The sequence below is a fragment of the Siniperca chuatsi genome, linkage group LG3 (assembly GCF_020085105.1).
Source record: "Siniperca chuatsi isolate FFG_IHB_CAS linkage group LG3, ASM2008510v1, whole genome shotgun sequence".
NCBI classification, from domain to species: domain Eukaryota; kingdom Metazoa; phylum Chordata; class Actinopteri; order Centrarchiformes; family Sinipercidae; genus Siniperca; species Siniperca chuatsi.
In genome coordinates, this window is record NC_058044.1 from 16655255 (window position 1) to 16673271 (window position 18017).

The window sequence follows — 18017 nt, forward strand, 5'->3', positions numbered from 1 at the left end:
TATATAAAAATATTTTATTAGACATCTACCTTTTACAAACAAGATATCATTGAACCAGTGCCAATCAATGACAGCAGCACCAAAAGCACCAAGAAACATGAACGATGACAAACAACAGAAAACAAGGACAAATGGTGGAGAAAAGCTTATAAGAGCTAGAATTGAAGTGTACTTCTGAGTCTTTTTTTTAATTTATTGTGCAGAGAGTTGGTCCAGGTCGTCATGGCTGCGTCTGGAGAGGTGAGCCTCCAGAATTTCCCCAAACAAATTCCTTTTCAGCAAGCTGTAGGCCATGGGCAGAAGTTGCTTGATAACCTTGTGGAAATACTGGGGAGAGTCGGGAAACCAAAGATTAATGCATTTCTTTCAACTACAATCTTAGTGATTTTGCAACATTCGTGGCCTTTGCATGGCAGTGTTGCCCAAACTTTTTGACTTGTAAATCCAAAAAACGAATACAATTTTGTGTGGCAGAAATGTGTTTTTCACATTAATTTCACGTTTATCCTATTAAATCCCAACTTGCCACCCACCTTATATTATGACCCATTGGAGGGGTGCTGACCCTTAGGTTGGGAACCAACAACAAAGCTGTAAGTCAATGCTTTGTGATGAGTGTTTTAACTTTACTCTGTGCAATAAGCACCTGCAAACCCAAGAGCACCTACAACAATGTCTAACAAGACACAGAGGAAGCACAGTGCAGAATTGAAAATGCTAAACACAATCTGAGAAGAGATTCATTCACCGAAACACACATTTGCATACAGGAAAGTAACCATATCCCAACGTGTGAATATTTGCTTTCATACAGTATATTTAAGAGAATGGTCAGGAAGCAGAAAGACAGTGGGTGTAATAAAGTCAAATCTATGAGTGTGAGTGTTGAAGGGCTTTTATGCACTACTTGACGAGACTCACATGGGATCCGTAGCAGAAGAGATCTATTCCTAGCTCATAACCCATGCCGTAGTCACACTCATCGTTGGCAAACTGAACAAACGTGATCATCTCCTGGAGAGGTCCAAAGGCTTTGACGCGCTCTTCATCATTCCGGGCTTCAGCGATTGCCTTGCAGATCTTTTTGAGACCAGCTGGAAATAGAGAAGGGTGAAAAATTAATTTCAAGTCATCACTCATAGGTTATATAATAGCTGGAATTTAACACTTTTTTTAGGTCTTCAAAAACATGCTGACATAGGCCTGGGCGATAAAACGATAGCGATATGTATTGGCAATAGACACTTCATCAATAGCAATAAGGAAACTGTTCGACAGAATGTTCAACAGTTTCACTTAAATGCATTAAATCCGAACTGCCATGAAAGCACATAAGAAATTGTTAATAAAAAATGACAGGTCAGCTTGCCAGTATGGCAGTTTGTCTTTTTAAAAGACGGACCGATAACACTGTTGTGTGTAAATTCTGCAGGACAACCATCCCAACCAAGAACAGGAATACAACAAACTTATTTATCACCTTAGCCAATTCCACCCTTTGGTGTACACAACATGTCAGTCATGACCCACATCTGTTACATCTCAAGAAACAACCCAAAGGCAGTCCATGATGGAGAAGTACTCAGCAACATTAAAATTATTACCTGTGTGCCTTGATAAATAAAGGGGTTAAATTCAAAGTAAGGTGGTTAAATGAAAAATAAAGTGGTTAAATTCAACCTTTTAACCCCTGGTCTTCATTAAAAATAGGTCATTTAAATGTATCAATAATAATTGATAGACTGAAATGAAACATTTTATCGTGATACATTTTTCAGCTATATTGCCCAGCGCTATGATAAGGGCATCGTCTTGTCACAAAAAATAATTTTCATGTTATGAAAAAATAAAATCGTTTTACCCTTTACATTTTCAGTCTCCAAATCAAAGTTTGTGTATTACACTAAAGCCTAAAATGCCTTCTAGATAACAGTAAACGAATGAGCTCATTTCAACAACAGATCAATCGGGAGGAAGGAGACAAGTGAGGAAAGTGGCAAAGATGCATTTTATGAATGTCAAGGTTTATTAGTGTATATATACACAGTATATAAGCTCACCATCTGTTTCTGGTAGTTCTCTGTATCCCACATCATTCTTGTCTACGGGTACAATGATGCCAGCACCATGGAATGTCTTGGTGACCACCTATGGCGTGACCAGAGGTTTCTTATTACCTATTAATGTGAACTTGGAGCACAACACTTTAGTCAAACAGATTTTTTGTTTTGAACATGACCACAACAAATGATCTACACACATTTTATCAAATCATACTATGCGATGTGGTGGGGTTGGCAATGTGTCCAAAACTGCAATAAGTTTATGCACTAAGACAGTACCAAGGTTCCTTTGTACCAATATAGACTCTATTCAAAATGCTAGGGGTACACTTTTAGGTTTGCTTTACGTACTGACTTAAATCATGTGGTAAACATAACTGTACATAGTATATTTAAATTTGCAGTCCTAGAGACAAAGCAACATATGAGCTAGAAATTAGGAGAGTTACGAGTGAGTTCCTAAAGCAATATACTGTAGATAATTCCACTGTTAGCTCCTTTGTGTAAGTTACCTTTTTATCTCTCTGCTTCATGCCTTTGGTCTTCTGCTCTTGAGACAAGCCCAGAGCCTCTGCCCTGTCTCTCAGCTGTGCCTCCAAGCTTTCCAAAGCTTCTCCCCCTGCTTTCTTGCTGCCCCTCTCTTTCCTCCTCCTCAACAGATACAGGCTGGTGGAGGAGGGAACAAGGGGATCGACAGCAGGTAAGATGACATGCATGGAAGGAGAAAGACAGTGTGAAATTACACATCATATTTTAACAGTTTTTCTCATTCTGAAATTTAAACTTTCTTTCGTAACGAGGCAGCTGAGACTGATCGCAAGAATAGAAAATGTTTCTGTATGGTGAATATGTGGTGGTTAGTACTCACAGGACAGCAGCGAACACGTTGTCCCCCATCTGTGTAATAGTGTAGCCTTTCTTGGCTTCATTTTCCCCAACAAACGAAGGAAGGGAGTCTGGAGTATCTCTGGTGGATTTTGGAAACAATAAAATTCAGTAAATCAGCTCCTGCTCATGTAGATATAGTTACAGCTGTTTCCATATTATCAACCCCTCACTATCTAGATTGTGTTCTCTCACTGTAGCTGGTATACTAACTGTTAGTAGTACAGACAAAAAAGTCAAGGGCTCTCTAGCAGAAGCTACAGCACAGTTCCAACACCTTCACAGACTTCAGATGGCAACATGTTGTGTGTTCTATACCTGTAGTAGCCAATGTGATGCTGACTGTCCTCACTCCCCTGAAGGATGGTCTGAAACTCTGGTGGGTCATAAAAATACCTCCAGTGAAGGTGGAAGTTAGGCTGAGGATTCTTGGAGTTTTTGTGAGCTCCTGCCAGAATGTCAAAAGGACCAACCAGCTGCAAACCCAGTGTGTCTTTCAGTGCACCTATATAGATTAAGATGAATAAAATAATATATTGATACAGAACTCAACTGACATACAGACATCACTCAAATGCTTGAGTTCACTGATGGTTTTGATACCAATTTTGATATACATAATGCAGTATATGTACACTGTTTTCTACTCCACATTTTTGTAGGAATACTAAAAGAAAAACAGAATACAATATACAAAACTGAAGAAAGTTCAAAGAAATGTTCAAGCAACCAAATTCTTACAGTAGTTTCCCTTTACCTTGATATGGCCTTACAAAACACAAGTTAAATATTTGAGCAGAAAATCAGCCACATTGGACAAAGATGGAGAACATACAGCACAGAGATGGAAGATTGTTGTTGGATCAAAATGTTCTCTGTGAATTAAAGGTTTAAGCTAAAAGCTTTGGGTTGTGTGCGATGTCCTCACCTTTGTCCTTTATGGGTGATTTCCGATGCACCTGCTCTATTTTTATGCTATGTGTGCAGATGAATGCTTATGTTGAAAATCCTTAAGGTTTTTCATCTTGCTTTGGAAAGAAAATTAACAAATTACTGTAATGATAATTACATTTTCCATCATTTTCTGATTCCTGCATCTCAACTTTTGAGTTCTCAAGTTTTTCTCTGTTCCATCACTCTTTTACACTTTTGGACTGTCTGACGGTTGGTTACACAAAATCAGATTTTGATTTTCAGAAGCCACTTTGGGACAATGAAACTTGCAATGAGGAATTAATAGAATTTCTTTTACTCTTAAAAGACTAAATGATTATTGACTGTTATCCTACTTATTGGGTATGTTAAACAGAAAGTGAAACTGCTTCTGCAAAACTAGCAAATATAGAGGCAACATCTAACAAAGACACTTGTGTAAAGTCTGGTCAGCAGGCTTCCTCAAATGTTGGGCTGGTACTGTGTATTTTTACAAGTAGTCTCGTAGAGCATTTGTGCATCTAGCCCATCCATCCAGAATTTTCCATTGGCTAAGTATGGGTCCATCATCCTGTTTTCTCTATGTCTACAGACAGAAAAATTGATTAAATGTCAGATGCACCTTCTGTCCTATCAGTATTAATGTGACAAGATAGAACATTAGTGTACACAGCATACCACGGGGGCTGTCAGGACAAAGCTCTTTGCAGAAGTCCCAGAAGTGGTACAGATCTTCTGGCATTTGAAGCTTGTATAATTGCACCATCTCATCACGTTGCTCTGAACCCGGCTCGGATAATGGCATGGCTTTGGACTCATCAGTACGAGCTTTCTTCAACTCCCCATTCCCTGTACCCGACTCCTAAAGAAATTAATGAAAGAATTAATGAATACACAACACATGAAGGTGTGGGAATTGGTAAGGAAAAAAAGGGGGGAAGACCCATGTCTGTCAAGAGCCATACCAATAACAAATAACATAGTTTTTCCTCCATCTGTATGGAATAATGGTTTTAAAAGATGGCCAGATGCAGGACTGGTTACTACTGATTAATTAATGGACAGTAATGAGCTAAACTTCAGGAGCAGTTCAATATACCTATGAAGGATTTGTTTAGATACTTTCAAATTTGGCATAATGTGATGACTCACAGCAAATACAATAAGATAGACAATAAGAAGACCTCCAATTAATTGGAACAGTATTTCATTAACATTATGGAGAACAGAACTCAAATAAACATAAATCCCAAATCTACAAAATACTACAGCTTGATTTACGAAGGCATACATGCAGACATCAAATACGTTTTAAACACTGATGTGCCTTCAGAACTGCGCTACTTTATACTAGAAGATGTACCAGCTATCGTTACTTTATATATGTTAAGAACTTTACTGTTAATTGCAAGGAAAATTATGACTCTTTGCGGTTAGAAAACATACCACCCACCATCAAGCAATGGAAGGAAAGACTCACACAAGTATATATAAAGGAGAATTTGACAGCAAGTTTACAAATGAAAATGGACCTCTTTTTGAACAGATGGACTACAGTCACATCTTGTCTTGCCAATGAAGGTCATCTGTCCCAGTAAAACCCTAGGAGATTATTACCTTAACTCTATCTAGTTAACCAGCACACCCACTGGTTATACCTTTTGAATGAAGTTTTAAAGTATGTGGGTCTATGTATGCATATATGTGCAGGTACATGCAAGTACAATATGTATGTATATGTTAACATCTTTAAGTATTTAAATGTGAAGCTGCTGCAGGGCTAAGAACAGTAGTTTTAGAGGGTTCTCTGTTATTTTTATTTATTGTTATTAGAATTTCACGTTTTAATTAAAAATAGGATTTCACGTGACAAATGAATTAATCGTCAAAGAATGTTAATGTTTGTTTTTATAATCTGTTAAATAATAAATAAATTAGTTTAAAAACTGATCATTAAAACCCACATAAAGGAAGGATTTACTGCAGGATTGTTGTAGCCCATTAGTATTAAACTGGAAACTGCATGTTTGCCCTTACCAGTAGAGCTGTGTTTAATGCTCTGTATTTTGTACCCGGCAGAGGAATGTAAAGGGACCGAGGGCGACTCCTTGTTAGAGCCTCTTACACAAGTTAAGGATCAAAATCTTTCTAAACAGCAGCGTGAAACCTTTGCTAACTACTGTTAGCCCTTAGGGAACTGATTTGTGTCCTTTGTGATATCAAACCATGAATCAAATCAAGACATACACCCGTTTCCCCTCCAGCCGACTAGCCTACGGTCATTACCTAGCTAAAATACCCTGTAACGGCCCGTGATTCCGCGCTGCTGACTTCTGTGATGCTATCAACATCGAAACGTTATGTTACAAACGGGTGTGTAGGTTGTGGACGTCACTGAACAAGCGGCTTTGCGGCACCAGTCAGCAGCAGTGCTGCTGCCATGTTGTCGACTAACCACTGCTGCTCAGACAGCGTGCCAAACAGTTCTGCCCATAGCGTTTCACAGAAGTTGCTTTGTAGCCACTATAAGCACGCGCAGCACAGCTCCTTTCCAGGTAAAACCGCCTTTTAAAGGGACATTTCTGCAGCCCAACAGAGGTGGTCAAAACAGTGCAAAATTACCTGACTGGATTTGGGTTTTCTTTTTGCGCGCCCTGTCATTTTCTTCCTCTTGTCTCTCCGTCGGCGTCTTCTTCTGCAGGTCGGAATCGGCAGCAACTGCGCCGAGTTTAAGCGCATCACTGCCCCCCAGAGGCCGCGTTTGCTAACTGCAGAACCCCGAACCCACTGTATCAAACGTGTTACTGAGTTCTGTGCATCCTGTGTTTTCATCTTTATCTTATAATATTAATCGATCCACCCATACATCTAAAACTACATTTTAGTCGGTGAAAATATTTTTAGGAAACAACCTTTACAGTGAAGTTAGCTGACAGTCTGTAGCATTTTCTCTTTCACATAATTTTAAAGGATATGTTTAAGACTGACTATATAGTATATCATTGATGAAGGAAATGGACATGCTGATGAAAATGTGTGCAACAAATCAGTGAAAGAGTGAAAGTCAGATAATGTTCTTGGCTTTTCTGACTGTTGTTGAAACTGAAAAATCATGATGCAGAGACCACATTTATTCATTATAATTTAAAAATGTGAATGGTTTGTTAAACATGTACTAATTAATATCAGCGTGAACATTAAAAGGACTAAAAGCAGTATGCTTACAAATTCAGAACACACAGTAGGTATCTAATTTTCAGTGGTGATGAAAATCCATAAATGTATAAGGCTTTGTAAACAACACTGGTCCTACAGGGTGACAAGGTGTTTTTATCACCCTGTAGGACCAATGTAGGTAAAATAGGTTTTGAATTTTTGATTTTTATTTGATTATTTTGATTTCCAATGTGTGATTAATTTATTTTACGTAAATATTTTAATAGAAAATAATGACAGTTTTGTCAATAGCTTCCATGTAATGTGACCCAGTAACTCTAGATCCATACGAAACATTATTACTACACTGGAAGAATAGGCCACACCTCTTCAAAGTGGGTTTTTGTGCTTTTTCTATTTTCTAGAAATATTTTTATGGAACATTATTGTTTTTTTTTTCATAAGCTTCCATGTAATTTGACCCAGATAGCAAGCACTAAAATCCAATATGAAGAGGTGTGTCCTATTTGACCAGTGCAGCAATGAATGAACTACATATTAGCAATAATAAGTGTGCTACATGAGACTGATTTAATATAATTTTTTTATCTTAATTTTCACTCATATGGGCAAGTCAGCATGAAGGTATTGAAAAAAACATATTGTGTCATTTAAACAGTAATTTATTGATGGTCCCTAAATCAACCCCCAGCAGTTAAGCGCAGGGTAGTGATGTGAGCTGACCATACTCCTACTGCCATCACGGGGTGAAACTGAGTAAGAAGACGCTGCTGACATGAAATTTCTTCACAATTTGCAGATTTACTGGCTATCCTAGAAATTCTGACCCCAGGCTGTGATCTTTTAATAGCATTAGTAGAGTGTCAAAAATACTCCACAGGGCTGTAGCCACTGAACCAGTGCTGGCCTGTGACCACTCTTCATCGTTGTTTGGTCTCTGACTGCTAACTGCATGGTCTTTAAAACAGAAGATGTCAATAATAATAATTATTATTATAAAAAAATACACACATTAGTTCATCTGAGTATAAATCTTATCTTCATAAAACTCAGTACAGAGTACAGAAGAAATGCAGATATAGTATGGAAATTATAATTTTCTCAGCTTGTGCAGCTTCAGTACTTTAAAAATAATGAAACAGATCAATGTTAATTATGGGAGACTTGACACTGCTGACAGGTTTCACACTGGACTTGTTACATGATATGCTCTTGGCCAGTTGTTTGGGACATAACTGCAGCACTGCTTATATTAGTCAGGATTATTATTGTATTTACCATTAACACATTTTGTAGTCAGAGTTCTGCTGTGTGGGCACTAAGGCAATATTTAGTCAAGATGTGTCCAAGAGAGGATGGAGAACAACAGGTGCAGGTGGGTAAAATTCATTTTTGCTTCCAAAGCCATGTGTCTTCATCTTCTACCCTGTCCTCTATTCCTCTGTCTGTGTCTCATCCTCATTGTTTTTATGAGTTTCCAGGGTTACACTACTACTATTTTCACTGTTTCTTTCCTCTGCCTCCTTCGCAAGATGCAGCCAGTTTTCTCTGTTCTTCTTACAACCATTCAGCAGTGGGGAGCAGGTGTCAAACAGTCTAGATACAGCCTGAGGGAGACAGAGACCAAGTGTGATGATTGGAGTGATGGAGAGAGTGTAAATTAGAGCGAAAGAGCAAAAGAGAGAATAGGACAGAAATAGGGACAATATTGTGGTTTTCTTTTCCTTACAAACATGCGCACATATGTTGCATGTACTATATGCATACATCCACACACACAGAACACCTGCAGAAATAACACACCTTGTAGAGTGGATAGCAGATGCCATCAATGTATTCAACTTGCATGTATGGCAGTCGAGTGCTGTTTTCTCTGTTCATTATGTCCTGGTGAGAAGAGAGTGTAAACTAGCTGTCATAGGAGGCCAGATCAATTGTAGTTGATCTAGTCAAACTTAGTATTTTTGGGTTCTCAAAGTGCAGCATAGAGGCAAGAAGGGCCCATAAAAATACTTTGTGTAGTCTGTATAAAGACTCTGTGGGATGAAATATTGCACTCAAGAAATCACCTTTGATTCCACTGTGACTAAAGTGCCATCACCTACAGTAAAACATTTCCCTTGGAAAACACACAAGTCAATGTGTTTGAAAAGCAAAAAGATGGCTGTGTGTATTTCTCCATTTCTTCTCTAGTGTTATCAAGGTTTGACATTGACTGGGTGTGATGCTATTTTAAAGCAGCCTTAAGTTATATAAATTCAACAAAGAGAATTTAACTGGAATTTCAAACGTGCCTGGACAGGTAAAATAACAATTTCAGGATGAACGTGATTCTTATTTTACCATACAGAAGAGTGTGAAAAAAAATTTGCTAGTTATGACAAATAACGTTGATGTTTAAAATTAATTTGTGATTCATGATTGTATTTTCTAGTCGGACCCTTGATCCAAAGCAGGATCCCCAATCTGGCTTTCAACAAAATTTTGAGAACCCTTGGTAAAATATAAAATGTTACAAGACAAAATTCTGCTAGCAACACTTACAATGGGTTTGATTTTGAACTCTTGTTTCTCTTTGTCCCCCTGTGCAAAGAACTCCATGGCAACCAGGTTGGCAATCTGTTTTGAGAGTGAGGTTAAGGTTGTGATGAACTCAAAATGACGGAAATATTAAGTGTCAAGTGTTCAGATGAAAAGTGCTCAAATGACCTACCCTTTTTTGTTCAGGCCAAGGCTTTGTGATAGCAGAGAGATCACTAGCTGTCATTAACATCGACCTGTGAGGTGAATAAATATCTTAAAGGAACAGCACATTGCCCCACTCCATTATAGATATAATTATCATATGTCCCCAATTCTGATTTATTTGATTGTCACCTCAGTAAATCTCTTTGTTTCTCACTCCTCCAGTTCACTCTGCTTTTCTTAGTGAGAGAAAAGAACTCTTTTCTTCTCCTAAAAAGACAAGCACAAAAACCAAAGGGTTTCAGGGGTAAAACAAGATGTACACAAGGCTTGACCTACAGCTACTTTGACATTTTATGTTTTAACATACTCCATGTAGACGGTCAGGTCAGTGGCGAGGATTGCCCTTTTGATCATCTGTAGTACAGCTCTGTGGTCTTCTGAAGAGAGACTGCTGAGAATCTGACTCCCCTGGGAGAGGAAGTGAGAGGCAGCGACCGAGTAAGAGAGTGAAGTAAAGTGAAGACTTCAACTCATTGACCACCAGATATGTGAAGAGACAGTCAAAAAAGGGATAAAGACTACCTAAATGGAAATTTGGCAACATTTCTCTTGGAGAATATCTGACGAAATCACAGCTTTTGCATAGTATGCCATTTTTGAAGAAACACAAGAATCCCATTTTTTATTTTGCCTAGCAAGCAGAAGATATTCCAAGTATTATAATTCTAAAAACAATCAATTAATACTCATAACAAATATCAAAGAATATATCAGTTTATCATGCAATGACTTACATTAGTGTATTTGTATGTCATTTATATTAAAATCTTTGCTTGACAATATGTGTGCGTGTGTGTCATGCAAAGGTTAATTTAAAAATGAATTAAGTCAAAGAGACAGAGAAAGACAGATAGAGACAGATAGACGGATACAGAATCCAACTAAGTGTGATGATTGGAGAAAAACACTAGAGTATATTATGGTTTACGAATGGCTGGTTTAGATGAAACAGGTAGCAGGTACAACATGTGGACATACTGATGGTGACTGTGTGCATGCACAGGTGACTCAGGTTGAGAAAGAGAGATGGGTCAAAATGAATGAAAAGATGAATGGATGAGGTCTTACAGTGTTGTTTAGGATGAAGAGGCACAGGTTGTAGTGGTGATTTTCAAGAGACGAATGTCCATACAGCTGTGCTAAAGGCTGTTGACTCCTGACAGAGAGAGAAAATATATTGGCTGAATATAAGAAGGCAGTGACTGACAATTGATAGGATAACAAGTATAATACAGGATAAATATACCTTTCTATGTAAGAGTTACTGACTCCTCTGTGGTCAAGATCATGATTCAGAGTTGCTATCATCAATGCTAAGATCTCCAGACGGGAAAAAATTGTCTGAAATACAAACAGAAAGAGATGGACACACACACACAGAGAGAGAGAGGGAAATAGAGATAGAAATAGTGAAGAAAGTTATTTCCCCCTTCTCTACATGAAAGTCTGTTTAATTTTGTACATTTTTGCAGTGTTTTCACATTGAAATCGATCAGTCAAGGAAAGAAGGCACACTTGCACATTCTGTTTTGTGTGTAACCTCAAGGCTCTTGAATTAAGGACAATAAACATTTCATTTCAAAGATTCTGCAAAGCATATTTATATTGTACCTTCCAAGAATGAACATCACAAAGTATCCCACAAAATTAGCCCATAAAAAATTAAAAATCAAAAAAGTTACATTATTATCTTTGCATATTTGACTTTTGGCAGTGACGGACATTGTACATGCACCTGAGCAAAAATGCACATACTGTAGACGCACGCGTGCACTGACCTGGAGTTGGTCTGTGGCCATGAGCATAGCAAACATGCTCTGAGCAGTGCTCAGTGCATGGTTCCAGTTGTGATAAGGAACGCTGTTCCTGTAGCCACGTCTCACAGTCAGAACCCACTGGCAGAGACTCTGGAGGAGAGAGACATGTACAAGTTGTGGTAAACAACTGAAGAGTGATCAAATTCCTTAGCGATCAGTTAAAATGATCTGAATTTATTATGCTTTTAATTTTCTAGTTCAATTTGCCAACAGTGAAACTCTTGGAGGTGAACAACATCTTGTCATATGTCACATGTAATAACTCTTAAAAGAGCCAACAGATTAACAACTCAAAACCCTCAAAAAAGTTTAAAAAAACTAAGTGAATATGTTTGCCACTTTCATAGATACTCATTTGCTAATCTCAGTGTGCATATTAAGAGAGCTTTAAAGTAGCTCAATTTGAGCTGCAGAAATATAAAACCATCATGTTCATATTGTTTAACCTTAAAACCCTTCAATAAACTACTTTAAATCAATCTCTTTTCCATATTCATGGTTAAACAATAGTGCTACTGCTCTCTATCAGAAAGACAACTGTTGCCATGAAGCCTAATTATTAGCAGGTCACTTACCTTGTAATCAATGTTAAAATCCTGCACCAAATTGAGGTCCAGGAACATGCGAATGGTGGCCTGAGTGGTCAGGTCTTCTGGCAGACCAAAATCAGAGAATTGGAAGTCTAGAACATGCAGTGATTCAGCAGAAGGAATAGTAGCTTCCTGAAAACACAAAACCAAACAACATGTGATTTCTTTTTCTACCTCTTGCCCACACAGCGTATGTGCAGGGAGATGTAGGTTTAACGTGGGTGAGGAGGTTACCATCACCTGTGCCAACTCACAGGCAGTGATAGCAGCTAATCAAGAGCTTGACATTGGTAGAGCATTAATTGTACGTTTGCATTAAAGCCAGTTAATCTGACCTGCAAAAATAAATTGAGGGGTGATTCCAGCACTACTGACGGAGTGACAAAACAATCGGGAGAGCGAAGGAGGAAGGGTGGTGATAAAAGGTGGCTTAGAGGAACTGAAAAGGGGAGGATGTAGAGCATGGAGAAGGAAGTGAGTTTGTCCTCTTTCTTGTAAAGATCGCCTATTATTTACATGTATGATATTACACAGAGGTCAGGAGCTGTAGCAGGTCTAGACTGGACTGAGAGAAAGTGCTACCAAATAAAGTTAAGAATCACCTGCAATATTTGTATTTCCTCCTCTGCTGCGGTGATGTGGTAGGCAAGAACCTGTGAGAAGAAGAGTGAACAGAAGTTGCAATCATCTGAACAGGCTCACTTGGCTCTAAGCTAAAGATGTGAGTAGAATAAGAGGGTCACCCACCTCTTGTGTGACCTCTATACTGGCCCTCCGCTCCTCAGTGATCTGCACAGCCTGAGCATACTGCAGGGCTAGGCCACAGTAAACCGCCAGGTCCTCTAGAAGGCGCTTATCATATCTGTTAAAGGCTTCCATCTCATCGGAGTCTCTGCTCCTTTTGTTCATCAGCTGGCACACCGCTATGTGACAATAAAGAAGCAGATAGAGGACAGTTGTGCAGTATACGTTTTAAGAGGTGTCCCATCTTTAGTCTGTGTATCCAGTACATGATCTATTAGTTTTCAAGAGTTTAATTAAATCCTTAACTAATCTAAGTCTTAATCACACTACTAGCAAATAGCTGACAGCTGACTTCCCTTTCCAGGTAGTCAACACCACATTACATTTTTATGATAAGTGTGTCAAGCATGAATGATTGTATTCCTGTGTTTTAGAGAAGGCAGAGTTTATAAAGTCACATTTGGAAGTCTAGAGTTTGCGATCTGATGCCCTGAGTACAACTGAGACTGATGAATAATGTATCATGACCATTGCCATTCAAAAGAGACTCACCAATAACATCTTCAGACATCTCATTTCTGACAGGGCAGCAGATCAGACTGTTTATCGATTCCTCAGAACTCTCCGACATATTAAGTGTTTCCACAGCAACCAAAGTTCGAAGGGCATATGATGGGTCTATCTCACTGATGTCACGCTCCCTGAAAAAAACATTTACACAATGTCTGATGTTAGATGAAGAAAATAGCATTTGGTTAATGTATATAAGCAAGATTTCAGAATCAAGATGTTTCGGCTCCCACCCGGAAGTCATTCTCAATTGTGAAAATGGTCTGATAACTCAGAAATGTAAGCTACTCTGTGTTGCTTAAGCCCTGCCCTCAGGGAGGAGTCTTCCTGAGTGTCTGCTGTTTACCTTGCCTAGTTTCACCTGAAACTGACCTTCTTTTGTTTCCATGATGGCCCAGTAATAAGGCCTGTTGTTTTCTTGCTGCACCTCCCTCATCACTGTTAAGTACCTGATTAGCATATGATTGGCTTGACCATGGTGCTGTGGTAAATGGTTGGCAAGTTGAATCTCAGACCACCATTTCTGTTTAAAGAGGGGTTTTCTTTTTTCACAAATGGCTTCTTTGACTCCTCTTTCAAACCAACTCTTCTCTCTACTTAGAATCTTCACCTCACTGTGGTTTATAGCTTTTAGATGCAAATGCACGGTGCAACACAGAGTAGCTTAAATTTCTGAGTTCTCATACCATTTTCACAATTGAGAATGACTTCCAGATGTGTCCGGATGACTACGACTGAAACCTTTTCTACGATGGAACACTCCTGGATGAATGAGGGACTACACCGGCCTATATAAGCAAGACTTGGAATGTGTTAGTTCACTACAAGTATTACAAAACAAATTTGTCTACATAGATATCGACAAGGCAATAAGCAACATGTAGGCAGAACCTTCTGTAGATCTGGCAGGTTGATCCGAGCTCCTCACACTCCAGGTGGATCACTCTGGAGAATGAAACCTGAAATAAAACCACCACAGGGACAGAAAAAACGTATGTCAGGAAAGATACGATTAGATGCATAATTTTCTAAACAAACAAAAAAGGAATCAAAGAGGAAAATGCACCTTGTCTTCCACAACTGAGGTTTGCTCGGGGATGAAGATGGTGCAGTACTGAGCATGTGTGAAGGGCATGATGGTGGCAGCCATCTTACTCAGCAGAACTTCAAAGGAATGGTGCCCTTTTGACAATACCTGTGCCATCTCTATCAAGGCCTGACACACACACACACATATAGATAGATTACATAGACATACATACATAGAAATAGAAAAATTTCATATTGTTCTCTGGTGGTGGTACCTCACTGCGTTTGGCTTCATGTCTTGAGCTCTCATACAGCTGGACATTATCCAGGACCATCCCCAACACATCCATATGATTGGACAGCACCTGGCCGATAAAATTCAACTAAAACTTAATTCAAATTAATTGCTAGCAGACGACCATTAGTCACTTCTTAACAAAATGTATACACCATTTATATATGGTTAGCATTAAAATGAGAGACTTACATACATTACATAATAAGTAATATGCAATAGACAAGAGCTCTAACATTTGCTGCCCTGTAGTTACAGGCCCAAACCTCCAGTCCCTCACCTTTTCATCCATGTTGGTAAAAACAGAAACTGATCCATCACAGCCATTTCTCCTGTTGATCACTACTACTACACCTACCACCTGTCCACAAAAAGAAGACATATTTTATTGTTACACAATCTGTGTTATGACTTCTGCTACAATATATAGACACTGATCCCACTGAAAGTTCCATTGGACTGTGTTTACATATTTACCTTGATTAAGTAAGAGGCATGTGCAAAAAAACACATGAAAAAACAATTTTGAATGTTACCTCTCCCCTGTGGTTCTTGATGGGAACACTCAAAACAGCCCTGATCTTTGATGATTGATCGTCATCTAAGTCGAATTTGGGGTCCTGAGGAGGTGAACAAAGAAAACCTAAGTACATAACACTGCAGACAATAACTTATTTAAAACATGTGTCCAGCACTATCAGATGTGTTAAGAGCTTTATATAATTGGGCAGTAACAGACTTTAACACCTACCCCAAACACCATTCATACTCCTATAGGATATATGAATGTATGTATATTGTCTTTATCCGTATATAACTATGTTTATATCTTTGTGTTTCAATGTTGAACTGGCTGTGAAAACAAATCTCCCTCTGGGACAATATAGTCTAAATCAAAACCTGTGTCCTTACACTACCTGATTAATGTTGTTCATCGGCTTTAGACACATCCGGCCAGGTTATTAGGAACTACCCATCCATACCCACGCTTACTAGGGATTACCTTGTGTGCAACTCTTCCAGGCGTTGGCACTGGTTCCTAATTACATTGGTGGTGAGGACAAGGAGGGGTGGTGTGAGCACCTCCTATAAGACCTTAAGTGAGCTGTGCTCTTTGCGTGGGTGTGTGCAAGGATAAGGACACACTATAGTGTAGTAGAGAACATCACCGTCTCAATAATCAGAGGTTAATCAGTGAAAGACGTCTCTAAAAGGATTAGAAGCAGGTGTGTCATCTGGGATTCCCTTACACACCCCCACACTCCACGAAACAACCATGTCATCATCTAAAAACAGGTTATCGGGAAATGAGTGACTCATTTAGTGTACAGTCCTCACTAAAATACCTGTGTTCTAGAACAAACAGCTTTGTCATGTGTAGAAACTTCGATCGGACGTGCGTTGAGCAGAACTTACTACAAAATGCAGTCATGATAATAACAACTTGACAGCATGAGTCAGATTGAAGGTTTACCTCTGACGCGTCTCTCAGGTTCATTGGTGACCCTGTAGCCAGTACACATCCCATGATACCTTTCACCAGCTCCATGTGTGCATGGCTGCAGAAGTTCCTTGAGCCTTCGCTCAAGCACCCCAACGCTGTTGGGGCAATCACCTCCTCCAAGGTGTTCCTTCCACCACAGTCTTTCTTTACCAGAGAGAGGGAGCAGCCCTCAGCTGACAGCAGCTCCCCAGTGTGCAAGACAGCCCCCTGGCAGAGCTCTGCTATGGAGCCCATCCAGCTGAGACCTCCTCTCAGGAGCTCCATCATCCATGGGCAGCACTCACCATTGCCACAGGCTGCAGTCTTTGTAGCAGTGGGACGCAGAGGCTGAGGGGAGCGGGCTAAGTCAGGGGAGCAAGGGCATATTGGAGAAAGAGGTCGGCAGGGAGAAAAAGAAAAGCGTGAAGAGCGGGGAGAGCAAGGGGAGTGACTGCTCAAGACATCTGGACTGGAGCGATCCATCCACTCAGGGGCACTGAGATTGGAAGCAAGGGGTTTGAGCCTGTCTGTTAAGGATGAAATGTTCAAGTGTGAGCTGGTCAGTGGAGAAGAAGCTCTGCGATGATGAGCCTTCATGAGCAGGTCAGAGTGGTCAGAGCTACTCCTGGGAAGCCTGGGCAGCAGTGGAGGCATCTCTGCCTGTGGCCCACTGACCCTGAAGTCACAGACAAGACAGATTACACAAAAATCACAACATGAAGAATATTTTTGTGGAAAAGACATTTCCTTACTGCAATAATGCTTCTAAAGCAATTTTCTAAAGCCAAATTTTCTTTGCTTACAGTCACTTACATCAACATACAGTATAAAGTACAAAGCTGTTTTTATTACAGTCATGTAGGACTTTTCAGATAAACGTATTCATAGATTCAGCTATTAGTTGGAAACGGTTATGGTGTAAAATATCTTACGCGGAAGCTCTGCGTAAAAAGTACGCCCTTGTAAAGTCGGAGTGGTCATCCAGCCAGGCCTCCACTTGGTCGCTCTTCATACCGTCTCCAAACCTCCTGCGGTGCGTCTTGGAGCGGGGACTCCACAGCGGGGAGAAGAACCAGCCCATTCCTTTCATCATCGGCGGCTCAGCAACTGTTTCCCTGCGGTAGGACTCCTCTGTCCCAGCGGCAGGTGATGCCCCGCGAGTCGCGCTGCCAGGCTCCATAGACTCCAGCTCTTCAGAGAGGAGGCAGGGCATCCCCTCGCTTAAGTAAAGCGAAAAAAGATCGACTAAACTCAGTTTGAGTTTATCTGAGTTCTCTAGGAGAAACACCTGCCATGAGGTAGGTAGGAGGTAGAGAGGCAGACTAAAGTGACGCGCGAGAGAGGAGAGCGATGTCTATGGAGGAGCCCGTGGAAACGATTGCGTCAAGGTAATCCCCTGACCTTTATTTAGCCGATCTGGCGCCACAGGTTTATTCATTAAAGGGAACCGATTTAAACTTCATTACAGAATTAATGGATTGGGTCCAACCTCGGGCTTTGCTCCATTATGAAATAAATTGGCTCATAGGTTTGTCCCCCTGTCATGTTTTTGGCTAAGTTCACTACACTACCTGAAGAAAGTTCGAGTTTCCTATTAATTACTGCCTTTCTGTGACCTATTCATTAAAATGAACTGACCGTATCATTATTAATTTCTGCAGTGGTAATACACGCACACATTTC

At 39.8% G+C, this 18017-nt stretch overlaps 2 protein-coding genes across 3 annotated transcripts; both read right to left on the reverse strand.

The window, feature by feature from the left end:
• On the reverse strand, positions 1–6640 carry LOC122873727 (histone PARylation factor 1). Of its 2 annotated transcripts, none has more exons than XM_044190826.1 (8): positions 6504–6640; positions 4560–4743; positions 3267–3453; positions 2932–3030; positions 2576–2729; positions 2061–2148; positions 922–1094; positions 1–327 (listed from the first exon to the last, which is right to left on the reverse strand). In XM_044190826.1, the coding sequence occupies exons 1-8, from the start codon at positions 6618–6620 to the stop codon at positions 193–195; spliced, it is 1137 nt and encodes a 378-aa protein (XP_044046761.1). In that variant the 5' UTR covers positions 6621–6640; the 3' UTR covers positions 1–192. The 2 variants fall into 2 exon arrangements, with proteins under 2 accessions (XP_044046761.1, XP_044046763.1); XM_044190828.1 differs by lacking the exon at positions 6504–6640 and adding an exon at positions 4376–4467 and having other exon boundaries at positions 4560–4577.
• Positions 6641–8080: 1440 nt separating this feature from the next.
• On the reverse strand, positions 8081–17716 carry pde5aa (phosphodiesterase 5A, cGMP-specific, a). Its single transcript, XM_044190622.1, has 20 exons — positions 17267–17716; positions 16326–17010; positions 15388–15471; positions 15132–15212; positions 14832–14921; positions 14594–14743; positions 14419–14486; positions 13510–13658; positions 12961–13136; positions 12816–12866; positions 12199–12345; positions 11585–11713; positions 11053–11147; positions 10875–10962; positions 10114–10214; positions 9936–10013; positions 9772–9835; positions 9603–9677; positions 8862–8945; positions 8081–8665 (listed from the first exon to the last, which is right to left on the reverse strand). Exons 1-20 carry the CDS (start codon positions 17545–17547, stop codon positions 8492–8494), a joined length of 2850 nt encoding a protein of 949 aa, XP_044046557.1. The 5' UTR covers positions 17548–17716; the 3' UTR covers positions 8081–8491.
• Positions 17717–18017: the final 301 nt, after the last annotated feature.